This window comes from Onychostoma macrolepis, chromosome 14, assembly GCF_012432095.1.
Source record: "Onychostoma macrolepis isolate SWU-2019 chromosome 14, ASM1243209v1, whole genome shotgun sequence".
Lineage (NCBI taxonomy): Eukaryota > Metazoa > Chordata > Actinopteri > Cypriniformes > Cyprinidae > Onychostoma > Onychostoma macrolepis.
The window spans coordinates 23,767,556-23,789,909 of record NC_081168.1 but is presented as its reverse complement, the minus strand read 5'-3'; the positions used below and the strand labels follow the sequence as shown (position 1 = coordinate 23,789,909).

Here is a 22,354-nt window from a genome sequence, read left to right as displayed (position 1 = left end):
CAGGACTGGGTTGTATTTAACCCATCATTTTTTAGAGTGTACGATAAATATTACTTCCTATATTTTCTGTAAACAGCAGACCATGTGTTTATAGAGGAAGTGGTTTAACAGAGTATACAGCCAGTCTTCCCTACAGCCTCATGGTGTCGCTGTATACCTTTGTAGCAAAGACAAATATTATTCTCCCACCCACTTTTTCATTTATAAAAGGCTGTTTGTTGCAGTGAGGAGAGAACAGTCGACATTGTATATTGTATTTGTTTGCTAATTCGAGGTTTTCCCACTTATTTTGGCACCTTTTTGGTCTGCACTATTTCACTTTTTCACGTTGGATGAGACTGTTTGAGAATGAAGAGAAACGCAGGATTTGTTATAGAGCTTTCGCTCTGCTTTTGTGTCATGATGGCGCACACCGCTTATGGAGACGTGAGCTATTCTTTTCTGGAGGAGATGAAACGCGGATCTTTGATTGGAAATATAGCACAGGATCTCGGGCTCGATGTGAACAGACTGTCATCTCGTAAAGCTCGAATTGATACTGAAGGTAACAGAAAACGATATTGTGACATTAATCTGAATACTGGAGAACTGATCGTAGCAGAGAGAATCGACAGAGAGGGACTTTGCGGAAAGAAAGCCTCATGCGTTCTGAAACAAGAACTTATGCTTGAGAATCCTTTAGAATTGCATCGAATTAGTTTACACATTGATGACATAAATGATAACTCTCCGCATTTCGACGAGGATGTTATCAGAATGGAAATCAGGGAATCAGCGGACAAAGGAGAACGGTTTTTGCTAGGAGAAGCGCACGATCCGGATATAGGAAACAATGCAGTTCAGACTTATACTTTGGAAAGCAATCATAATTTCGTTTTATATGTTAAATCAAACGATTTAATAGGGAAATACTGTGAACTAGTATTAAATAAAGAGCTGGATCGTGAGCAGCAGCAGGAGGTAAAATTAATTCTCACTGCGGTAGACGGCGGGACTCCACCGAGATCAGGTACTGTAGCCATACACGTCACTGTGCTGGATGCTAATGATAATGCTCCAGTCTTTAGTCAGGCCGTCTATAAAGTCAGTCTGCCTGAAAATTCTCCTGTAGATACTGTATTGGTGACAGTGAGCGCTACTGATGCTGACGAGGGACAAAATGGAAAGGTCACGTATGCATTTGGTCATGTTTCGGAAGAAGATAAAACCTTATTCTTACTAAATCGCAACACTGGAGACATAACTGTTATTGGAACAATGGATTATGAGGAAAATCGGTGTACGAGTTGCGTGTTGTAGCAAAAGATTCTGCAGGTTTAACCTCGTACTCAATGGTAATAATAGAAATTACAGATGTTAATGACAATGCACCGGTCATCATTAATAAATCTTTGAATATCCCTATTCCCGAGAATGCGTTACCCGGTACAGAGGTTGGCCTCATTAATGTGCAGGACAGAGACTCTGAGAATAACGGACAGGTGCGCTGCTCCATTCAGCAAAACGTCCCGTTTAAACTCGTACCTTCAATCAAAAATTACTATTCTCTGGTGACCACAGGTGAATTAGACCGCGAGCTGCTCTCTGATTATAATATTACAATTACTGCTACTGATGAGGGCTCTCCGCCTTTATCTTCCACTAAGAATATTCACCTGACTGTAGCTGACGTGAATGATAATCCACCTGTATTTCAGGAGCAGAGTTACAGAGCTCATGTGCAAGAAAATAACAAACCGGGCTCCTCTATTTGTTCAGTATCAGCTACAGACCCGGACTGGAGACAGAATGGCACTGTAGTTTATTCTCTGTTGTCCTCTGATGTCAATGGCGCACCGGTGTCCTCCTTTCTATCCGTTAACGGAGACACCGGGGTCATTCATGCCGTGAGGTCGTTTGATTACGAACAGTTGAAAAGTTTCAAAGTGCTGGTGTTAGCCAGAGACAACGGTTCTCCTCCTCTGAGCAGTAACGTGACCGTGAGTGTCTTCATAACGGATGAGAATGACAACTCCCCTCAGATATTATACCCCTCTCCGGAAGGAAACTCCTTCATGACCGAGATGGTACCCAAATCTGCGCAGGCGCGCTCTCTGGTCTCCAAGGTGATAGCAGTGGACGCGGATTCTGGGCAGAACGCGTGGCTCTCGTATCACATTATTAAAGCGACAGATCCGGGACTTTTCACTATCGGTGTCCACAGCGGAGAGATCAGGACGCAGCGGGACATTTCTGAATCTGACAGCATGAAACAGAACCTCATTGTGTCCGTGAGAGATAACGGACAGCCCTCTCTCTCAGCCACGTGCGCATTGTATTTACTTATATCAGATAACTTGGCTGAAGTTCCAGAACTGAAAGACATGTCTCGTGAGGAGAGCAGCTCCAAACTGACGTTTTATTTGATCATCGCGCTGGTGTCCGTTTCCACTTTCTTCCTGACCTTCATCATCATCATCCTGGCCGTGAGGTTTTGTCGCAGGAGAAAGCCCAGACTGTTGTTTGATGGAGCTGTAGCCATTCCCAGCGCGTATCTGCCTCCAAATTACGCAGAGGTTGAGGGCGCGGGAACTCTCCGCAGCACTTACAATTATGACGCATACCTGACCACGGGCTCGCGCACTAGTGACTTCAAGTTCATCAGATCTTATAATGAGGGCACGCTGACTGCTGACCTGACTCTGAAAAAGACTCAGTCGATTGAGAATATACTGGATGGCCTAGGAAATGAAGTTGAAACTTCCCAGGTACACTTTAAGATTGTGCACTATAATGTTGATTGCTGTGTTATTATTATTATTATTACTATTATTACTTCAAATATTCAGGTGTTTCCCTATAGACAGCTAAAAGACACGCAGTGATACTGTAAAATACAAATTTATGAAGCCAAAAACAATATAGTAGATTTTATTTCGGGGGGGGGGGGGGTACTGCTTGACTTTAAATGATTAGTTTTGGTTCTGTGCTTGATCTGTATTTGCTTATTTTTTCTGTTTTCATAGATAAATTAAGTTGTTAAATATTGGTGAAGTGTTTTTGCTGTTCAATATCTTGTTCTTTCATTCAAAATATCTCCAAAAATCTAACCTTATAATTTAAAGAATACATGTATTGTTATAATTCAATATTTTATTTTATTTTCCGTATATGTTTCATGTCCAGTTTATTTAATTTATTTGTTGAACTAATTTATTCATTGGCTTTCATTTACTGACCTGATAGTAAAAATGGGCATTTTCAAACTTTATTTTCTCACAGTCATTTCCTGATTTGTGCACCTCATCATTAGTCACTGCCGCTAGTCAGAAAAAAAATACAACTTGAATAGCAATATACTTCCGTTACTGGTAAGAATTTCACGGGATGCCAATAATTGTGGCACGTGGTTTATAAAAATTGTTATTTGTGGTTCAGTGAAATGTTAGCTTTGTTTGGGGTTTTAAATAAAGGACTTGTATTTAATTGTATTAGCATTTTCTGACAGAGAAAATAATAAAGAGAGTTTTATCGTGTTGAACTTAGAGTCTGGGCTCGTCAGTTTGCTTGTAGATGGATTTTATTGTCAGTTTGGTTGCAGACTAAATTAGGCTTTCGGTGCAACTGCCAGTACATTAAGCCACGTTAAGTGTTTGTTTTGTTTTAATTGTCTCTCTCTGTAGCTGTTTTCAATTATGATGGCATTGTACTGACTGTAGCCAGTGCTTATGACTAGGAAAATGTGAGAAAGAATTGGTTCTCCCATGTCGTTTAGTACATTTAAGCCGATTGTTCTCTCGTGAAATGTGACGCTTCGTTTCAGTATGTCTATCATTTTGAGGTGGAAGAGTATTTCTCTATAGAACATCGAGGGAAATATTTTAGATAACTAGATTTTCTCTCTGAAAAGGTTAAATATTAAAAATGTGCTGTGGGGGAAAACAAATCAGGATATTTCAAAGGCATAATGTTACAAAATATGAAATAAAATTTCAGTATTGTGCTTGTATTGTAGCATAAAATACAAAATGTCAGATTTTTATCCTCACGGTGTCGCTGTGCACCTGCAAAGTAAAGTAGTTGTTATTTCTCCACCCTGAAATATTGCCATTCCCCTTTGTACTGCCGCTTATTATTGACGTCATATACATGTTCGGGAGCATTCGCTTAAGTATGTGCTGAAACTTCGGAGTATTTTTATGGGACAGGATATATTTAACCAAATATATTCATCATTCTCAAGCGAAAATGAAGAACAAGTGGATGTTATTGAATTATTTTAGTCTGCGGGCTTTTCTCTTCGCCTCCATTGTGTTGCACACCGCTTATGGAGACGTGAGCTATTCTGTTCTGGAGGAGATGAAACGCGGATCTGTGATTGGAAATATAGCAAAGGATCTCGGTCTCGATGTGAACAGACTGTCATCTCGTAAGGCTCGCATTGATACTGAAGGTAACAGAAAACGATACTGCGACATTAATCTGAATACTGGAGAACTGATCGTAGCGGAGAGAATCGACAGAGAGGGGCTTTGTGGAAAGAAAGCTTTGTGTGTTATAAAACAGGAGCTGGTTTTGGAAAATCCTCTTGAATCTCATCGCATTAACATAAACGTTCAAGATTTAAATGACAATACTCCTGTCTTTAAGAAAGATATAATAAAACTTGAGATCACAGAGTCGGCTGTAAAAGGTGCTCGTTTTTTGCTCGAGGAGGCTCACGATGCAGACATAGGGACTAATTCGGTTCAAACATATAATTTAGGGCAGAATAAATATTTTGAATTGGCTGTTGCTGCAAAAACAGCAGGGAAGATGTATGGTGAGCTAGTACTTAATAAAGAATTAGATCGCGAACAACAACAGGAGGTAACATTAATTCTCACTGCGGTAGACGGCGGGACTCCACCGAGATCAGGTACTGTAGCCATACACGTCACTGTGCTGGATGCTAATGATAATGCTCCAGTCTTTAGTCAGGCCGTCTATAAAGTCAGTCTGCCTGAAAATTCTCCTGTAGATACTGTAGTGGTGACAGTGAGCGCTACTGATGCTGACGAGGGACACAACGGAGAAGTGACTTATGAATTTGGCCATATTTCAGAAAGTGACATGATGGTTTTTTCACTCGACCCTAGTAATGGCAGAATTACATTAATAGGGTCTCTTGACTATGAGGACGAGTCATCCTTTGAGCTTCCAATTCAAGCCACAGATGGACTGGGAATGGTATCTCATGCAACTGTTGTTATTGAGATATCTGACATCAATGATAATTCCCCAGTTATAGTAATTAAGTCACTGAATAGCCCGATTCCCGAGAACGCATTACCCGGTACAGAGGTTGGCATCATTAATATGCAGGACAGAGACTCTGAGAATAACGGACAGGTGCGCTGCTCCATTCAGCAAAACGTCCCGTTTAAACTCGTACCTTCAATCAAAAATTACTATTCTCTGGTGACCACAGGTGAATTGGACCGCGAGCTGCTCTCTGATTATAATATTACAATTACTGCTACTGATGAGGGCTCTCCGCCTTTATCTTCCACTAAGAATATTCACCTGACTGTAGCTGACGTGAATGATAATCCACCTGTATTTCAGGAGCAGATTTACAGAGCTCATGTGCAAGAAAATAACAAACCAGGCTCCTCTATTTGTTCAGTATCAGCTACAGACCCGGACTGGAGACAGAATGGCACTGTAGTTTATTCTCTGTTGTCCTCTGATGTCAATGGCGCACCGGTGTCCTCCTTTCTATCCATTAACGGAGACACCGGGGTCATTCATGCCGTGAGGTCGTTTGATTACGAACAGTTGAAAAGTTTCAAAGTGCTGGTGTTAGCCAGAGACAACGGGTCTCCTCCTCTGAGTAGTAACGTGACCGTGAGTGTCTTCATAACGGATGAGAATGACAACTCCCCTCAGATATTATACCCCTCTCCGGAAGGAAACTCCTTCATGACCGAGATGGTACCCAAAGCTGCGCAGGCGCGCTCCCTGGTCTCCAAGGTGATCGCCGTGGACGCGGATTCTGGGCAGAACGCGTGGCTCTCGTATCACATCATTAAAGCAACAGATCCGGGACTTTTCACTATCGGTGTCCACAGCGGAGAGATCAGGACGCAGCGGGACATTTCTGAATCTGACAGCATGAAACAGAACCTCATTGTGTCCGTGAGAGATAACGGGCAGCCCTCTCTCTCAGCCACGTGCGCATTGTATTTACTTATATCAGATAACTTGGCTGAAGTTCCAGAACTGAAAGACATGTCTCGAGACGAGAGCAGCTCCAAACTGACGTTTTATTTGATCATCGCGCTGGTGTCCGTTTCCACTTTCTTCCTGACCTTCATCATCCTCATCCTGGCCGTGAGGTTTTGTCGCAGGAGAAAGCCCAGACTGTTGTTTGATGGAGCTGTAGCCATTCCCAGCACGTATCTCCCTCCAAATTACGCAGAGGTGGAGGGCGCGGGAACTCTCCGCAGCACTTACAATTATGACGCATACCTGACCACGGGCTCGCGCACTAGTGACTTCAAGTTCGTCAGATCTTATAATGAGGGCACACTGACTGCTGACCTGACTCTGAAAAAGACTCAGTCCGCCGATGATCTTAATGATTTTGCCGAGGGATTAGAGAATGTTTCTCAGGTATGTTTTTATCTTTTCGGCAGTTCACCTTGTTTGTATTCTTGCTTTGGCTCAAAGGGATGTAACATAAACTATTTCTAAATGTTTATATTAAGTTCGTTCAATCGTTATATACAGTATATATAGTCTCTGGGGAAGTTGAGCCACCCCTTGATTCTAGGCATCCTTAAACAAAATTGGTGATGTGACTACAAACATGCAGTGCTGCTTGAAAGTTTGTGAAGCCTTTAGAATTTTCTATATTTGTACATAAATATGACACAAAATATCATCAGTTAAACAAAGGAGACAAAAAAATATGTCACCTTGTCATTTATTTATTGAGAAAAACGATCCATTATTACATATATTTGCTTTCAGCATCTGGTGTGACTCCATTTTGCAGCTATTACTGCAGGTAAAGTTTCTTGTAACTGCTGATCAGTTCAGCACAACATCTTGTAGTTTTAGCCCCTCAGTATAGAACCACTTCATCTCTGTGATGTTGGTGAGTTTCCTCATATGAACTGCTTGTTTCAGGTCCTTCCACAACATTTCAGTTGGATTGAGGTCTGGACTTTGACTTAGCCATTCCAAAACATTAACTTTATTTTTCTTAAACCATTCTTTGGCAAAAATACTTTTATGCTTGGAGTTGTTAACCTGCTCCATGACCTGCTTTCTCTTGAGATTCAGTTCTCAAACAGATGTCTCTTTCCTTTAGAAATTGCTGCATTCAGTATTCATTGTTCCATCAATGATGGCAAGACGTCCTGGCCCAGATTCCGCAAAACAGGGCCAAACCATGATACTACCACCATGTTTCACCATGTTTTCCTTTCTCCAAACATTTCCTTTCTCTAAACCAAAAAGTTCTATTTTGGTCTCATCTGTCCGCAAAACTTTTCTCCAATAGCCCTCTGGCTTGTCCACATGATCTTTAGCAAGCTGCAGACATTACATTACATTTACATTTATTCATTTAGCAGACACTTTTATCCACAGCGACTTACAATTGAGGAATACAATAAGCGATTCATCATTAAGAGGTAAATAAATGCAGGAAGTACTTGTATTACAAAGTTTCAGGCATTGTTCAAATTAGTACAAGCTAGACAGGGAGAAATTAAAGAAAGAGAAAGCAATATTTTTTTTATCACCAGCCGGAAATGATGAACGAAAAAGTTCTGGAAAGTGATTTTGTGCCTCTCTGTGATGGTACCACGAGGTATCGCTCACTTGTAGATCTCAGAATTCTGGAGGGGATGTAGATTCTCATGAGTGAGTGGAAGTAGGAGGGTGCTGAGCCTGTGGCTGTTCTATATGCAAGCATCAATGTCTTGAACTTGATGTGAGCTGCAACCGGGAGCCAGTGCAGGGAGATAAAGAGAGGTGTGACGTGGGCCCTTTTGGGTTCGTTGAACCCAATTATAATTTCATCTTCACAACTTATCCTAGTGATTCACATATTTTTGTAATGCACATATATAACACTGAATCATTTTTCTCAGTAAATAAGGTTTTGCTGTTCAAAGTGATTTTTTATGTTTTTTTTATGTTCAAGGACTCATGCTTCTTATGTTTGAACATTTACAGACAAATCTGAAATAATGTCATGTCTTTGTGCTTTAGAAAGTTATAATATGAGCATGATGTTATCTCTAAACTGCTGGATTATACAAGTTTGTTAAAATGGTAGAGTGTGGGGTAAATTGAGCCAAAAGTCCTGTGGTAAATTGAGCCAGTGACTCACCCATTCTTATGATTATAAAGTGTTATTTTACTGTATTTACACCATACATTTTAATTTTTTTGTTCTTCGTTTTTAAACTTGATTTTGTTCTGAAAATTTTAAATGGGCCTTGTTTATGAAAATTGGCCATTGAAGTTTTTATAAAATTGTATATCCCTGCCACATTTCTAAGTGGGATGTTGAGTACTGTTACCCCAGTAATTTAAGGTCAATTGCAGTCTATTTATTTTATTTTATTTTATTTTATTCAATTTGAACTTTTTGCTCTGAAATTTTTACATAATTTAAAAACTGCCTTCGGAGTTGGGAACTATCTCTTTAAATAAAACTTTTAAACAGTCATCCATCCATCCATTATATTATTAAAACTTTATTGTGCTTATTAGGTTCACGGAGCGCTGGAGCCTAACTCAGCATCTTGAGCCACAGGTGGGGAAACTCCCTGCATGGATGGTCAGTCCATCACAAGGCTCATACATAGATTTTAAGAAGTCATGTTTATTGATATAGCATGAGGTGAAAATGTTCAGTTTTACTTCTACATAATCAGTGGCACAGTTTAACTCCATGTGGCTCAACTTACCCTCTCCCTAGGCTCAATTTACCCCTCACTGGGGGCAAGTTGAGCCAAGGGACCACCGTAACTAACTAACCTTGCTTTCCCATATACATACATACATACATACATACATACATATACTGGACATACACTAGGTATTTTTATCTACATTTTAAGTGTTAACATGAAGGGATTTTTTCATGTGTGTGTTTTTTTTTTTTTTTTTTGTATTTAGATGTTGGTGTTCACAGCATGACTTGGGGCATGAATCATTTCTATGGTAGAAGTTTGTTTAGTTTTTGCCGGTTTTGTTTACAGCTATTGGTTACATTTAGAAAGGCTGGAATCTGTTATACTCTGATTCATTTATATTTTAAAAATTCCTTGCTTCTCACAGTTCTCCTTTCTCACTGGGTGTTGAGATTTATATGAAGCCATAGCATCCTCCACAAGTCATAAATACTCGTTGTCATGATTTTGCTATCATTCTGCTTTTGCTTTTTTGTGTGTGTCCTGGATTGCGAATTTCATTAGTGTTAGGAAATAACAAATCTAATCTGCTTATTTTGCTTTTTTTGTTTCATGGATATATGTGCTTATGTTTGTCATTTTCAAATTCATGATGAGATTAAAACAAAGCTATAATTTTGCAAACAGACCACCATGTTCTGACCATTACAAGGCGTATTGACCTCCTGTGGCGCTGTCCGTGGTGCTGATGTGTTGGGGTATGAACCATACTGTAGCATGTTCAGTTTTGTAAGAAAGGTTGTCTTTGGTTGCTCATCTGATTTGTTCTTGTGTTTCAGTGTGTAACAATATAACGCTCACTTTATCACAGTTCACAAATCGTGTATTAAGTGTGCTTGGACAACACATGAAGTTACTTATTTTCATCTCATTAAAGGAACGATCTAAATTTTATGGTTTGTTTAAGAAATATGGAAACATTTTTTATATATCTATGAATTAACACCTCACTTAGTCCTCACGGTGTCGCTGTTGACCTTTGCTTTCCATTTCTTTTTGTTCTCTCCACCCATTTGCGCTATTTGCTGAATGCACGTCCAGTGTCTGCACAGAGATGGTCTTTAGTCTTTGTTGAAAGAGCAGAATATGGAATTCTGTTCAAACTGATATTTATTCGTTCTTATCTACTTATCGTGCCTTTTTATCGAGTAGCCGACTTTTTGTGCACACCCAAGAATGATGCAGGAAGGGTTCATTCTTTTCTTCTCCATCTTGTTTGTGGCGCACACCGCTTATGGAGACGTGAGCTATTCTTTACCGGAGGAGATGAAACGCGGATCTTTGATTGGAAATATAGCAAAGGATCTCGGACTGGATGTGAACAGACTGTCATCTCGTAAAGCTCGAATTGATACTGAAGGTAACAGAAAACGATACTGTGACATTAATCTGAATACTGGAGAACTGATCGTAGCGGAGAGAATCGACAGAGAGGGGCTTTGCGGAAAGAAAGCTTCATGTGTTTTAAATCAAGAGCTCGTGCTGGAGAATCCTTTAGAATTACGTCGTATCAGTCTTCTTGTTCAAGATATTAATGATAACAGTCCTTTTTTTGGTAAGGGTGTAATTGATATGGAAATCAGTGAATCCGCAGTTAAGGGCAAGCGATTCTTACTTGAAGAAGCAAATGACGCTGATATTGGGCAAAATTCAGTACAAAGCTATTCTATTCAAGATAATGAATATTTTCTTTTATCCGTGCAAAGTAACTCTCTTGGAGAGAAATACGCCGAAATAATTTTAAATAAAGAGCTGGATCGTGAGCAACAAAAAGATCTGACATTAATTCTCACTGCGGTAGACGGCGGGACTCCACCGAGATCAGGTACTGTAGCCATACACGTCACTGTGCTGGATGCTAATGATAATGCTCCAGTCTTTAGTCAGGCCGTCTATAAAGTCAGTCTGCCTGAAAATTCTCCTGTAGATACTGTAGTGGTGACAGTGAGCGCTACTGATGCTGACGAGGGACAAAACGGAGAGGTGACATATGAATTTAGTCATATTATGGAAGGTTTCAAACAATTGTTTTACCTTGATCGAAACACAGGCCTCATCAGCATAAAAGGTCCAATCGATTTTGAGGAAGAAAACACATTTAATCTGCGAATAATAGCTAAAGATGGTTCCGGTCTAACATCTTACTCGAATGTTATAATCAGTGTAAGTGACATTAATGATAACGCCCCTATAATAATAGTAAAATCTTTGAATAGCCCAATTCCTGAGAATGCGTTACCTGGTACAGAGGTTGGCATCATTAATGTGCAGGACAGAGACTCTGAGAATAACGGACAGGTGCGCTGCTCCATTCAGCAAAACGTCCCGTTTAAACTCGTACCTTCAATCAAAAATTACTATTCTCTGGTGACCACAGGTGAATTAGACCGCGAGAAGCTCTCTGATTATAATATTACAATTACTGCTACTGATGAGGGCTCTCCGCCTTTATCTTCCACTAAGAATATTCACCTGACTGTAGCTGACGTGAATGATAATCCACCTGTATTTCAGGAGCAGAGTTACAGAGCTCATGTGCAAGAAAATAACAAACCGGGCTCCTCTATTTGTTCAGTATCAGCTACAGACCCGGACTGGAGACAGAATGGCACTGTAGTTTATTCTCTGTTGTCCTCTGATCTCAATGGCGCACCGGTGTCCTCCTTTCTATCCATTAACGGAGACACCGGGGTCATTCATGCCGTGAGGTCGTTTGATTACGAACAGCTGAAAAGTTTCAAAGTGCTCGTGTTAGCCAGAGACAACGGTTCTCCTCCTCTGAGCAGTAACGTGACCGTGAGTGTCTTCATAACGGATGAGAATGACAACTCCCCTCAGATATTATACCCCTCTCCGGAAGGAAACTCCTTCATGACCGAGATGGTACCCAAATCTGCGCATGCGCGCTCCCTGGTCTCCAAGGTGATCGCCGTGGACGCGGATTCTGGCCAAAACGCGTGGCTCTCGTATCACATTATTAAAGCGACAGATCCGGGACTTTTCACTATCGGTGTCCACAGCGGAGAGATCAGGACGCAGCGGGACATTTCTGAATCTGACAGCATGAAACAGAACCTCATTGTGTCCGTGAGAGATAACGGACAGCCCTCTCTCTCAGCCACGTGCGCATTGTATTTACTTATATCAGATAACTTGGCTGAAGTTCCAGAACTGAAAGACATGTCTCGAGACGAGAACAACTCCAAACTGACATTTTATTTGATCATCGCGCTGGTGTCCGTTTCCACTTTCTTCCTGACCTTCATCATCATCATCCTGGCCGTGAGGTTTTGTCGCAGGAGAAAGCCCAGACTGTTGTTTGACGGAGCTGTAGCCATTCCCAGCGCGTATCTGCCTCCAAATTATGCAGAGGTGGAGGGCGCAGGAACTCTCCGAAGCACTTACAATTATGACGCATACTTGACCACGGGCTCGCGCACTAGTGACTTCAAGTTCATCAGATCTTATAATGAGGGCACGCTGACTGCTGACGTGACTCTGAAAAAGACTGCTGTGGATGATCTTGAAGGGCTTGATGCGGAAATGAGCGATTCGTTTCAGGTAGGACTAAAGAACTCTGTTTTCCACAGATAGTTAATGATCTGGGATTAGAAATTAACTGGATTTGTGTTCTCATTTGATCGTATTGGCAGGCTATGTTCTAGAAAAAGATCACGTGACCTATTCACATTCAAACATTCACAAGTCTACAATTAAGTTCTGAAATGTAGTTACATTTAAAGTGTTTTATACATACTCATATATTCATTAATCGTCGTGTATTACGATTCTATTTCTTTCTTTCATTGTTTTAGCGTTTCTCTCTTTAATGTCTCGCTTTTGTGAATTTAGCATATACAGAGGATTAAATTCCGAAGCCAATAACATTCTGTTTAGTAATAGGCCAATATACTTTTAGTTGTATGGAAAATGACACAGGGTAACTTTTTGCTGTTGCTGTCCATGGTGCTGCATCAGCTTTTACGTTGTTTAGGATGTTGCGTCTATACTTTGGAGCAAGATATGGAGGAGAGAGGCAGAGAATGGTACTCATGCCGCGCACGCTCACATATCTTAATTGATCATTAAAATTTATAGAAATATTAGTGATAATTATCTCATAGTCACGTTTTTTTTTTTTTTTTTTTTTTGTCAATTGGATTTCATGATTTAGAATTTAAAAATTAATATCTCGACTGCTGTTGGTTGTAGTCACGAAGGTAGGCCTTGATTGAAAAAGCCACGAACAGACTATTTGGTATCATTGTAAATGTGAAGGTTTTTTTTTTTTTTCTTTTGGTCAATACTTTATAGCAAACTTAAAGAGAATGGGAGATCCATCTGAACGTTTTGACATCGTTTATCTCGAATCATTTTGGTAAATGAGAGATAGCCCCCAAAAAAAATTGCACTGCACGTGTATTACGAGTCGTTAGAGGTTCTCAGTAATTTACGAAAGTTTCACATACTGCTAGAATTATACTTTCAAAAAAACGCGATTAGAAACGTTCCTTAAACATTAGTCATGCACATTTTTTAACCATGTTGTCTGAACTAGGTTCATGAAGTTTTTTTAAATTCTTATTTCAGTATTTATTTTAAAATTCCGTTTACTGAATATACGTTTTAGAATAGAACGACATATTTCTATAAGCTTTCCACGCTGCTGTACGGGCTAGAGTCTGTTGCTGTTGAGGTTTTGCTTTAGTATGTCTGTCTGTCTATATACACGGGTGTTTATTTTACGCATAGATGCTCTAGAAAATTAGGCTTCTTCTGTGTTCACATCTAACGAGAATATTTCATCTTGCTGGAGTCTTGATGTTATGAAGTCATTTAATGTGCTTATATCCAAGTTTCGCCATTTAATATCAGAGCTGTGAGAGTACTTGCAGTTTCCTAATTGAACTCTTAGTGTCGCTGCTTACCAGTTTAGTCGCTGACATTCACGTAGCTGTTTCTCTCCACCCTGTTCATGATGTCATTCAGGACTGACGTCTCATCTTGTTGTAGAAAATCGCCAACAAATAGAGGCGCATTATCTGTTGTCCTCGTGTATCTGCCATATTGAGTCATTTACTTTTTCTTTTACATGTGGATAACGTGTTTACGTTTCTACTCATTTCCGCAAAGATATCTACACCTTCTATATTGCTGGTGAGATGTTTGGCTTTTTGTTCTTCGTGCTGATGGCGCACACCGCTTATGGAGACATGAGCTATTCTGTTCCGGAGGAGATGAAACGCGGATCTGTGATTGGAAATATAGCAAAGGATCTCGGGCTCGATGTGAACAGACTGTCATCTCGTAAGGCTCGCGTTGATGCTGAAGGTAACAGAAAACGATACTGTGACATTAATCTGAATACTGGAGAACTGATCGTAGCGGAGAGAATCGACAGAGAGGGGCTTTGCGGAAAGAAAGCTTCATGTGTTTTAAATCAAGAGCTCGTGCTGGAGAATCCTTTAGAATTACATCGCATCAGTCTTCGTGTTCAAGATGTTAACGACAACAGTCCTTATTTCGGTAAAAATGAGATTAATTTGGAGATCAGAGAATCTGCCGATAAGGGCAAACGCTTCTTACTTGAAGCAAATGATGCGGATATTGGGCAAAATTCTGTACAAAGCTATGCTATTCAAAGTAATGGTTATTTTCTTTTATCCGTGCAAAGCAACTCTCTTGGAGAGAAATACGCCGAAATCATTTTAAATAAAGAGTTCGATCGCGAACGCGAGCAGGAGGTAACATTAATTCTCACTGCGGTAGACGGCGGGACTCCACCGAGATCAGGTACTGTAGCCATACACGTCACTGTGCTGGATGCTAATGATAATGCTCCAGTCTTTAGTCAGGCCGTCTATAAAGTTAGTCTGCCTGAAAATTCTCCTGTAGATACTGTAGTGGTGACAGTGAGCGCAACTGATGCTGACGAGGGACAAAACGGAGAAGTGACATATGAATTTAGTCATATTATGGAAGGTTTCAAACAATTGTTTTACCTTGATCGAAACACAGGCCTCATCAGCATAAAAGGTCCAATAGATTTTGAGGAAGAAACCACATTTAATCTGCGAATAATAGCTAAAGATGGTTCAGGTCTAACATCTTACTCGAATGTTATAATCAGTGTAAGTGACATTAATGATAACGCCCCTATAATAATAGTAAAATCTTTGAATAGCCCAATTCCTGAGAATGCGTTACCTGGTACAGAGGTTGGCATCATTAATGTGCAGGACAGAGACTCTGAGAATAACGGACAGGTGCGCTGCTCCATTCAACAAAACGTCCCATTTAAACTCGTGCCTTCAATCAAAAGTTATTATTCTCTGGTGACCACAGGTGAATTAGACCGCGAGCTGCTCTCTGATTATAATATTACAATTACTGCTACTGATGAGGGCTCTCCGCCTTTATCTTCCACTAAGAATATTCACCTGACTGTAGCTGACGTGAATGATAATCCACCTGTATTTCAGGAGCAGAGTTACAGAGCTCATGTGCAAGAAAATAACAAACCGGGCTCCTCTATTTGTTCAGTATCAGCTATAGACCCGGACTGGAGACAGAATGGCACTGTAGTTTATTCTCTGTTGTCCTCTGATGTCAATGGCGCACCGGTGTCCTCCTTTCTATCCATTAACGGAGACACCGGGGTCATTCATGCCGTGAGGTCGTTTGATTACGAACAGTTGAAAAGTTTCAAAGTGCTGGTGTTAGCCAGAGACAACGGGTCTCCTCCTCTGAGCAGTAACGTGACCGTGAGTGTCTTCATAACGGATGAGAATGACAACTCCCCTCAGATATTATACCCCTCTCCGGAAGGAAACTCCTTCATGACCGAGATGGTACCCAAAGCTGCGCAGGCGAGCTCCCTTGTCTCCAAGGTGATCGCCGTGGACGCGGATTCTGGGCAGAACGCGTGGCTCTCGTATCACATTATTAAAGCGACAGATCCGGGACTTTTCACTATCGGTGTCCACAGCGGAGAGATCAGGACGCAGCGGGACATTTCTGAATCTGACAGCATGAAACAGAACCTCATTGTGTCCGTGAGAGATAACGGACAGCCCTTTCTCTCAGCCACGTGCGCATTGTATTTACTTATATCAGATAACTTGGCTGAAGTTCCAGAACTGAAAGACATGTCTCGTGACGAGAGCAGCTCCAAAATGACGTTTTATTTGATCATCGCGCTGGTGTCCGTTTCCACTTTCTTCCTGACCTTCATCATCATCATCCTGGCCGTGAGGTTTTGTCGCAGGAGAAAGCCCAGACTTTTGTTTGATGGAGCTGTAGCCATTCCCAGCGCGTATCTGCCTCCAAATTACGCAGAGGTGGAGGGCGCGGGAACTCTCCGCAGCACTTACAATTATGACGCATACCTGACCACGGGCTCGCGCACTAGTGACTTCAAGTTCATCAGATCTTATAATGAGGGCACGCTGACTGCTGACCTGACTCTGAAAAAGTCTGCTGTGGATGATCTTGAAGGGCTTGATGCAGAGGCTATGAGGGATATTACCTCTGAAAATAAGGTATGGAATTAGCTCTCCATTTTTATGAGTGCTATCATCACCATATAATCTGATTTAGACTATTAAATATTTGTTTAATGGCACTGCACATTTTAGAAAAGCAGTCTCCTCTAATTTTGCTAATTACAACTCATCTTAACCATTTATAAGGATTATTATTATTATTAGTAGTAGTAGTAGTACTATTATTATCATCATCATCTTGCGTTAAGGTTACAAACTGGCTTATACCTGTCCATCTGACATAGTCGTGATGCAATGTACTGAGCTATCCATTTAACCTAAAAGTTTATATGAAATTCTAAAGTGGCTAGTTACATACATTTTCAGAAGGGATCTAGCCCCACCAAAAAGTTTTGTTCTTAATATTCAGTACTCCTAAGGCCCCTGAATTAAACCATAGCATATCAAATATTGAGATCTATTTGAACTGTTATTAGTTTCTCAGTACTAGTTATACTCATGTTCTTTATTTTAAAAATAAATAAATAATAAATCCAGTGGTTATTTGTTTGTTCATGGAACACAAGTTTGTGGATGGTGTGTCTGTAACTCTTTCTTTTGGTCTCTGGGTGACGCTCTTATGTTACACACAGCTTAGCAAGTGATCTCATCTGTGCCATGTGCCCTGATTCAGTATAATCAGTGTTACACAGTGAGCAGAGGAGGGGAGGAATGAGGGATAGATGGGGAGGGGAGTGCTGTAGGCGTGCAGAGGAAGGGAGAGATGAAAATAAAAATCTAAGCCGACAGTAGCAGTCATCAGAGTGCAGTGTCTGCCCCAGCTATCTGAAGATATTTTCAGAATGTGCTTTGATCGTCATTATTTTTATTCTTTTTCATTTAAATATAACCATTAATATTTCAAAACATGATTTGTTTGACAAGATGCGTTTGGGCCAATTTCTGGCTTCAGCTTTGTTTCTGCTTCATTTGCATGTGTGGCTCTCTCGGTGAAGTGCGTTATTCAGTTCCAGAAGAGATGCAGCGAGGCTCTGTCATTGGCAATGTGGCGAGAGATTTAGGAATAGATGTGACTGAGCTTGTGAGGCGCAATGCTCGAGTTGTTGCTGAGGGGAGCCGACAGTTTTGCAAGCTGAGCACAGAAACAGGCTCTCTGTTGGTGAGTGAGAGAATGGACCGTGAGGAGCTTTGTGTCCAGTCTGCGCCGTGCGTCCTGCAATTTCAGCTGCTCCTGGAAAATCCGCTCAAAGTGTACAGTCTCCTCTTAGACATTCAGGACATCAACGATAACAGTCCGACGTTTGAAAATGGTCAGATTGAGCTGGAGCTACTGGAGTCAACGGTCCTGGGGAGGCGTTTTCCACTTGAAAGTGCTCACGATCCTGACATAGGAGCTAATTCAGTTCAGCATTATCAACTCAGTGAGAATGAATATTTTGCTTTGGAAATGAATACCCAGGTGGACAGAAATGGATATCCTGAATTGGTTCTTAAAAAGCCTTTGGATCGGGAAAACCAAGCTGATCACTTTCTGACTCTAAGTGGAGTGGATGGTGGCCGACCTTTTCGTTCTGGAACAGCATCAATTCACATTCATGTGTTGGACGCCAATGATAACGTTCCTGTGTTTGGTCAAACTGTGTACAAAGTCAGTGCACAGGAAAATTCACCTCGAGGCACTGTGTTGGTTAAATTAAATGCAACAGATTTAGACAGTGGGATTTATGGGGAAATTAGTTATTCTTTCAATCACGTGCCTGATAAGACTAGGGGGGTTGTGGAGGTCGACCACGTGACAGGTGAGGTAAAGGTCATGGGTGCGTTGGATTATGAGGAGGCCAGTTCTCACGAGCTGGATGTACAAGCCAAAGATGGGGGCGGACAGTCATCTCACTGTAAACTCATAATAGATGTGATAGATGTGAATGACAATTCACCTGTTATTGTTGTTAAATCAACTACTCCTACTGTGCCAGAAGATGCTTCACCTGGAACCATGGTGGCTTTGCTGCACGTTTATGACCTTGATACTGGTACCAGTGGACGGGTCACGTGTGAGATATCTGATGACATGCCATTTAAACTTGTGTCAGAGGTAAAGAATTACTTCATGCTTGTGATTGATGGAGTTTTAGACCGGGAAAAGTGTCCTCACTATAACATAACCATGACTGCTGTGGATGCTGGCACACCCCCTTTATTCAGCAGTAAAACTGTAGCCATAACAGTCATAGACGTTAATGATAATCCTCCTATTTTTAGACACAGTGACTACAGCATAAAATTTGTAGAGAATCAGCCCCAGGGAACCCTGGTTATTAAGGTCAATGCTGATGATGCAGATGAAGGCCAGAACTCTAGAATCTTGTATTCTCTTTCAGAAGATGCAGCCTCTCATCTTTCCATCAATGCAGAAACTGGTGAGATATTTACTCTGTGCCCCTTTGATTACGAATCATTCACTCACTTTCATGTTCAAGTTATGGCACGTGATGAAGGCAGGCCATCATTCACTAGCACATGCACTGTGCAGATTTTTATTGCAGATCAGAACGACAATGTTCCAGTTGTTCTTTACCCGGTTCAGTTTGATGGGTACCTTGCACATGACATTGTTCCCCGAGCTGCTCCTGCAGATTATCTGGTCACCAAAGTGGTTGCGATTGATGCAGACGCAGGGCACAATGCATGGCTGTCCTATCGAATTGTAAAAGCCACACAGCCTAATTTGTTCTCCATTGGACTGCACTGTGGAGAAATTAGGACACTAAGGCCGTTTGCAGAAGATGAACAAATCAAACAAACCTTGATTGTCTCTGTGAGTGACAATGGGCTTGTATCTTTGTCTGCAACTGCAACTGTCAATATTGTGATAGAAGACGGCTTGCCTATCATCGATGAGCTCGTTGCACGTGGCACGGATAAATCACGTGGACACAGTGACCTTATATTATATTTAATGATGGCTCTGGCAGGCATGTCCAGTCTTTTCCTTGTGCTCATCATTGCTGTGGTCTATATGAGATTATGTAGATACCAATACATGTACCGTTCAACTGCAAACTTACCCGTTTTTCCTCCTACCTACGGACCACCTGGCTACTCTGACGTGAGTCGTTTCAATACTCTGCAGAAAGATGATCGATATAATTCATTCTTAACCACAGGCTCATGGAAAGGGGACTTCAGATTTGGCTCGGACTTTGTTGATTTGGACATGCTGAATAAGAGAGGCACGTCATTGCATGTGGGTGGCCACAGTGCCACACGTGCAAAGCTATTAGTGCCACATAAACTCTAACCCAGATGGTTTGACCCTGACAATCCTTATCAACAAATTGTACTGAAAATCCTTTAATCAAACAAATGTTCATTATTATAATGCATGTCTTCAGTGAGTCCCTCGCTTTAATGTTGTATGTTCTTTTCTGCTTTAATTTTGCACGCAACAAGATTTTTTACACAACTTGTAAACACAAACTCTAAAAAGATATTTTTATTGTATGTTGATCTGCTCTAAGTGTGTGTGTGTGTGTACAGTTTGCAAGGAGATTTAGTTTATTTAGAAATCAATAGTATTTCAATTTGTTTGGACGTTTATTTTAGATTCTTTCACATGAGCACTAGCATCTCTTTTAATCACATTTATCATGATTTCATTGGATTCGCTTTTTTGGGGGTTTATACATAAGCCATTGTATCATGCTGTCTCTTTTCTTATGTTATTGTACAATTCAGTCTTGTATGTGCAGTTTGTTACTGGTGACTTTAAACTTACAATTCAAATAATAAATATTTCCTTTGAACCATGGTATAACATGAACCATGCATGTACTTATTTATACAGAGATCAATTTTTACCATTTATTTAAACATTTACTCTAGTGATGTTTATGTGCATTATGTGCTTTGTAAAGTAACTTTCAGTTCTAGAAAATAAGTTATGTTATAAAATTAGTTTATCAAAAGGGGCACACTCTGAGTGTCTCACTTAAATGGGAAATAAGGAAGCACTCCATGCAACATTCAACAGTCTTCCTAGTGTTCCAGTATGTCTGACCTGTTTTTAATTGGAGATTTTTCTTTTGTCTTAGCTCAGATATGTTATCTCTTTAAATAAGCAGTGCAATGTCAGGATGTGTTTAGGCATATTCTTATCTTTTAGTCCAGGTAGCATAAGATTGTAATGTGGCCTTTTACCTTCAAGTCATTCAAATTTTAAGGATTACTTTAAAAGTCTAGACTAGAGTTACACTCATACCTGCCTTCAGTTAGTAATACATTGGAGTTACTGGTTGGTGTTAGCATCAGTTTCACTCTAAAGCAGGGATTCTTATTGCAAAGTTTAAAATTACTAGAGTGAAATCTTGCTAAACCCAAGGGTAAAAATTGTCTAGGGTAGAGTTAAGCTTAGTGTGTTTTTTTTTTTTTTTCTTTTAATTGTTTAAATTACATTTGGCACTAGAATACTTTGATGAAGAGCCTGTGTGCTCGAAACGTTACACCTTATGTGAATTTTTTTAATTAATAAATCTTTCTTTGATACTTTTGGAGCTTAGGTGTTGCCGACTTTGCATTTTCAATATGCTTCTACTAGAATACTTTGCCATAAAATAGTTATGATATTTATCTAAAAATTACAAGTTTATTGCCATTTGAATCATTTTCAAATATCTAACCATAACTTTACAACTCTCCAGACTCATGACTTGAGCTTCTTATATAGGATAAAGGATGATTTAGTCTTGTAACATGTAAACGGTATATTGGTTTTTGCCGGGTCTGCATGATTGAATATACAGTCCAAACGGATAGTAATGTTTTCTCTAAACAGCCAGATATTTGTGCATTTGTGCACTGAGTTCATCTGCAATGTGTAACACGTCATGGATTTAACTGGACACATAAGCATACATTACGCCACAATAAGGCTACAAAAGAGAGATTGGGAAGAATTTCCAAATTATTTCACCCAAGTGTCTTTCTGAGATTCATTTAAGGATTTTCAGGTGACATAAGTGTGGATTCAATTATCATCAGATCTGGTGATGGTTAATATACTGCTTAAATTCCCCAGCAAAGGTGTTTTATTAATTGAATGTGGGTGTTGGCTTAACAGTAGTTGTCATGCATGCCAGTTATGAATAAATAACCCTGAAAAGCAAATTATATGGAATATATGTATGTAGTTAAATGTTACATATATGAGTCTGTATTGCAGATCTGTATCCTCAGAGCGCTGCACATTTCCCAGCCAGCAACTGTGTGCTATTTAATGTTCAACCATGTGTGGTTCAATTGTTGCTTTAGGCAGGCCTACTTCTGCTGCACACGTGAGAAGGGTGCTTTGTGTATGAGGATGAGAGAAAATTGACAGCAAAATATTAAAACATACACAGACCATAGTACAATCCAGTTTTGCTTTGTAATCCAATCTGATTGTCGTGCTATAGTGGATTTGCACACAAGGCAGAGATGACTACATGAAAGCTCTTGAAGGGATTTAAGGACAGGCAGAAATGTGTGTCTCCTCACATGCCCCACATACTCCTGTGTTGTTCAGTGCACACTGTTTTGTCAAAATGGAGATCATGATGACACCATCCTTACAGTTGATATGTCATACAGTTGTCAGAGAGTTCTGGTTTAAGCTGTATTTTATACCTGTTTTATGTGCACTTTGGTGTGTGATTTTATTTTTTATTTATTTATTTTTTTGTCTCTCTCTCGTTTATCTTTTATCTTTATTATGTTTATTTATTTTTAATTAATGGTGTTTGCCAAGGAAAGCATCAGCATTACTATTGCGTACAGTGTAAGTGCTTCAAACAAAACACATTTTCTTCAGGAAATGTAAATTTAGTTTTTAAAATTATTCTCTCTTCTCTTTTC

General features: G+C 40.2%; 3 protein-coding genes across 9 annotated transcripts in view; all 3 read left to right on the top strand.

Annotated features, from left to right (window-relative positions):
* LOC131553664 (protocadherin gamma-A11-like) overlaps positions 1–22,354 on the top strand; it is a 165,336-nt gene that overhangs the window by 46,358 nt on the left and 96,624 nt on the right. The window lies entirely within an intron of this gene.
* On the top strand, positions 236–1,433 carry LOC131553680 (protocadherin gamma-B4-like). Its single transcript, XM_058798513.1, has one exon. The coding sequence runs from the start codon at positions 349–351 to the stop codon at positions 1,297–1,299; it is 951 nt and encodes a 316-aa protein (XP_058654496.1). The 5' UTR covers positions 236–348; the 3' UTR covers positions 1,300–1,433.
* On the top strand, positions 17,340–20,001 carry LOC131553674 (protocadherin gamma-A4). Its single transcript, XM_058798510.1, has one exon. It carries the CDS (start codon positions 17,370–17,372, stop codon positions 19,761–19,763), a length of 2,394 nt encoding a protein of 797 aa, XP_058654493.1. The 5' UTR covers positions 17,340–17,369; the 3' UTR covers positions 19,764–20,001.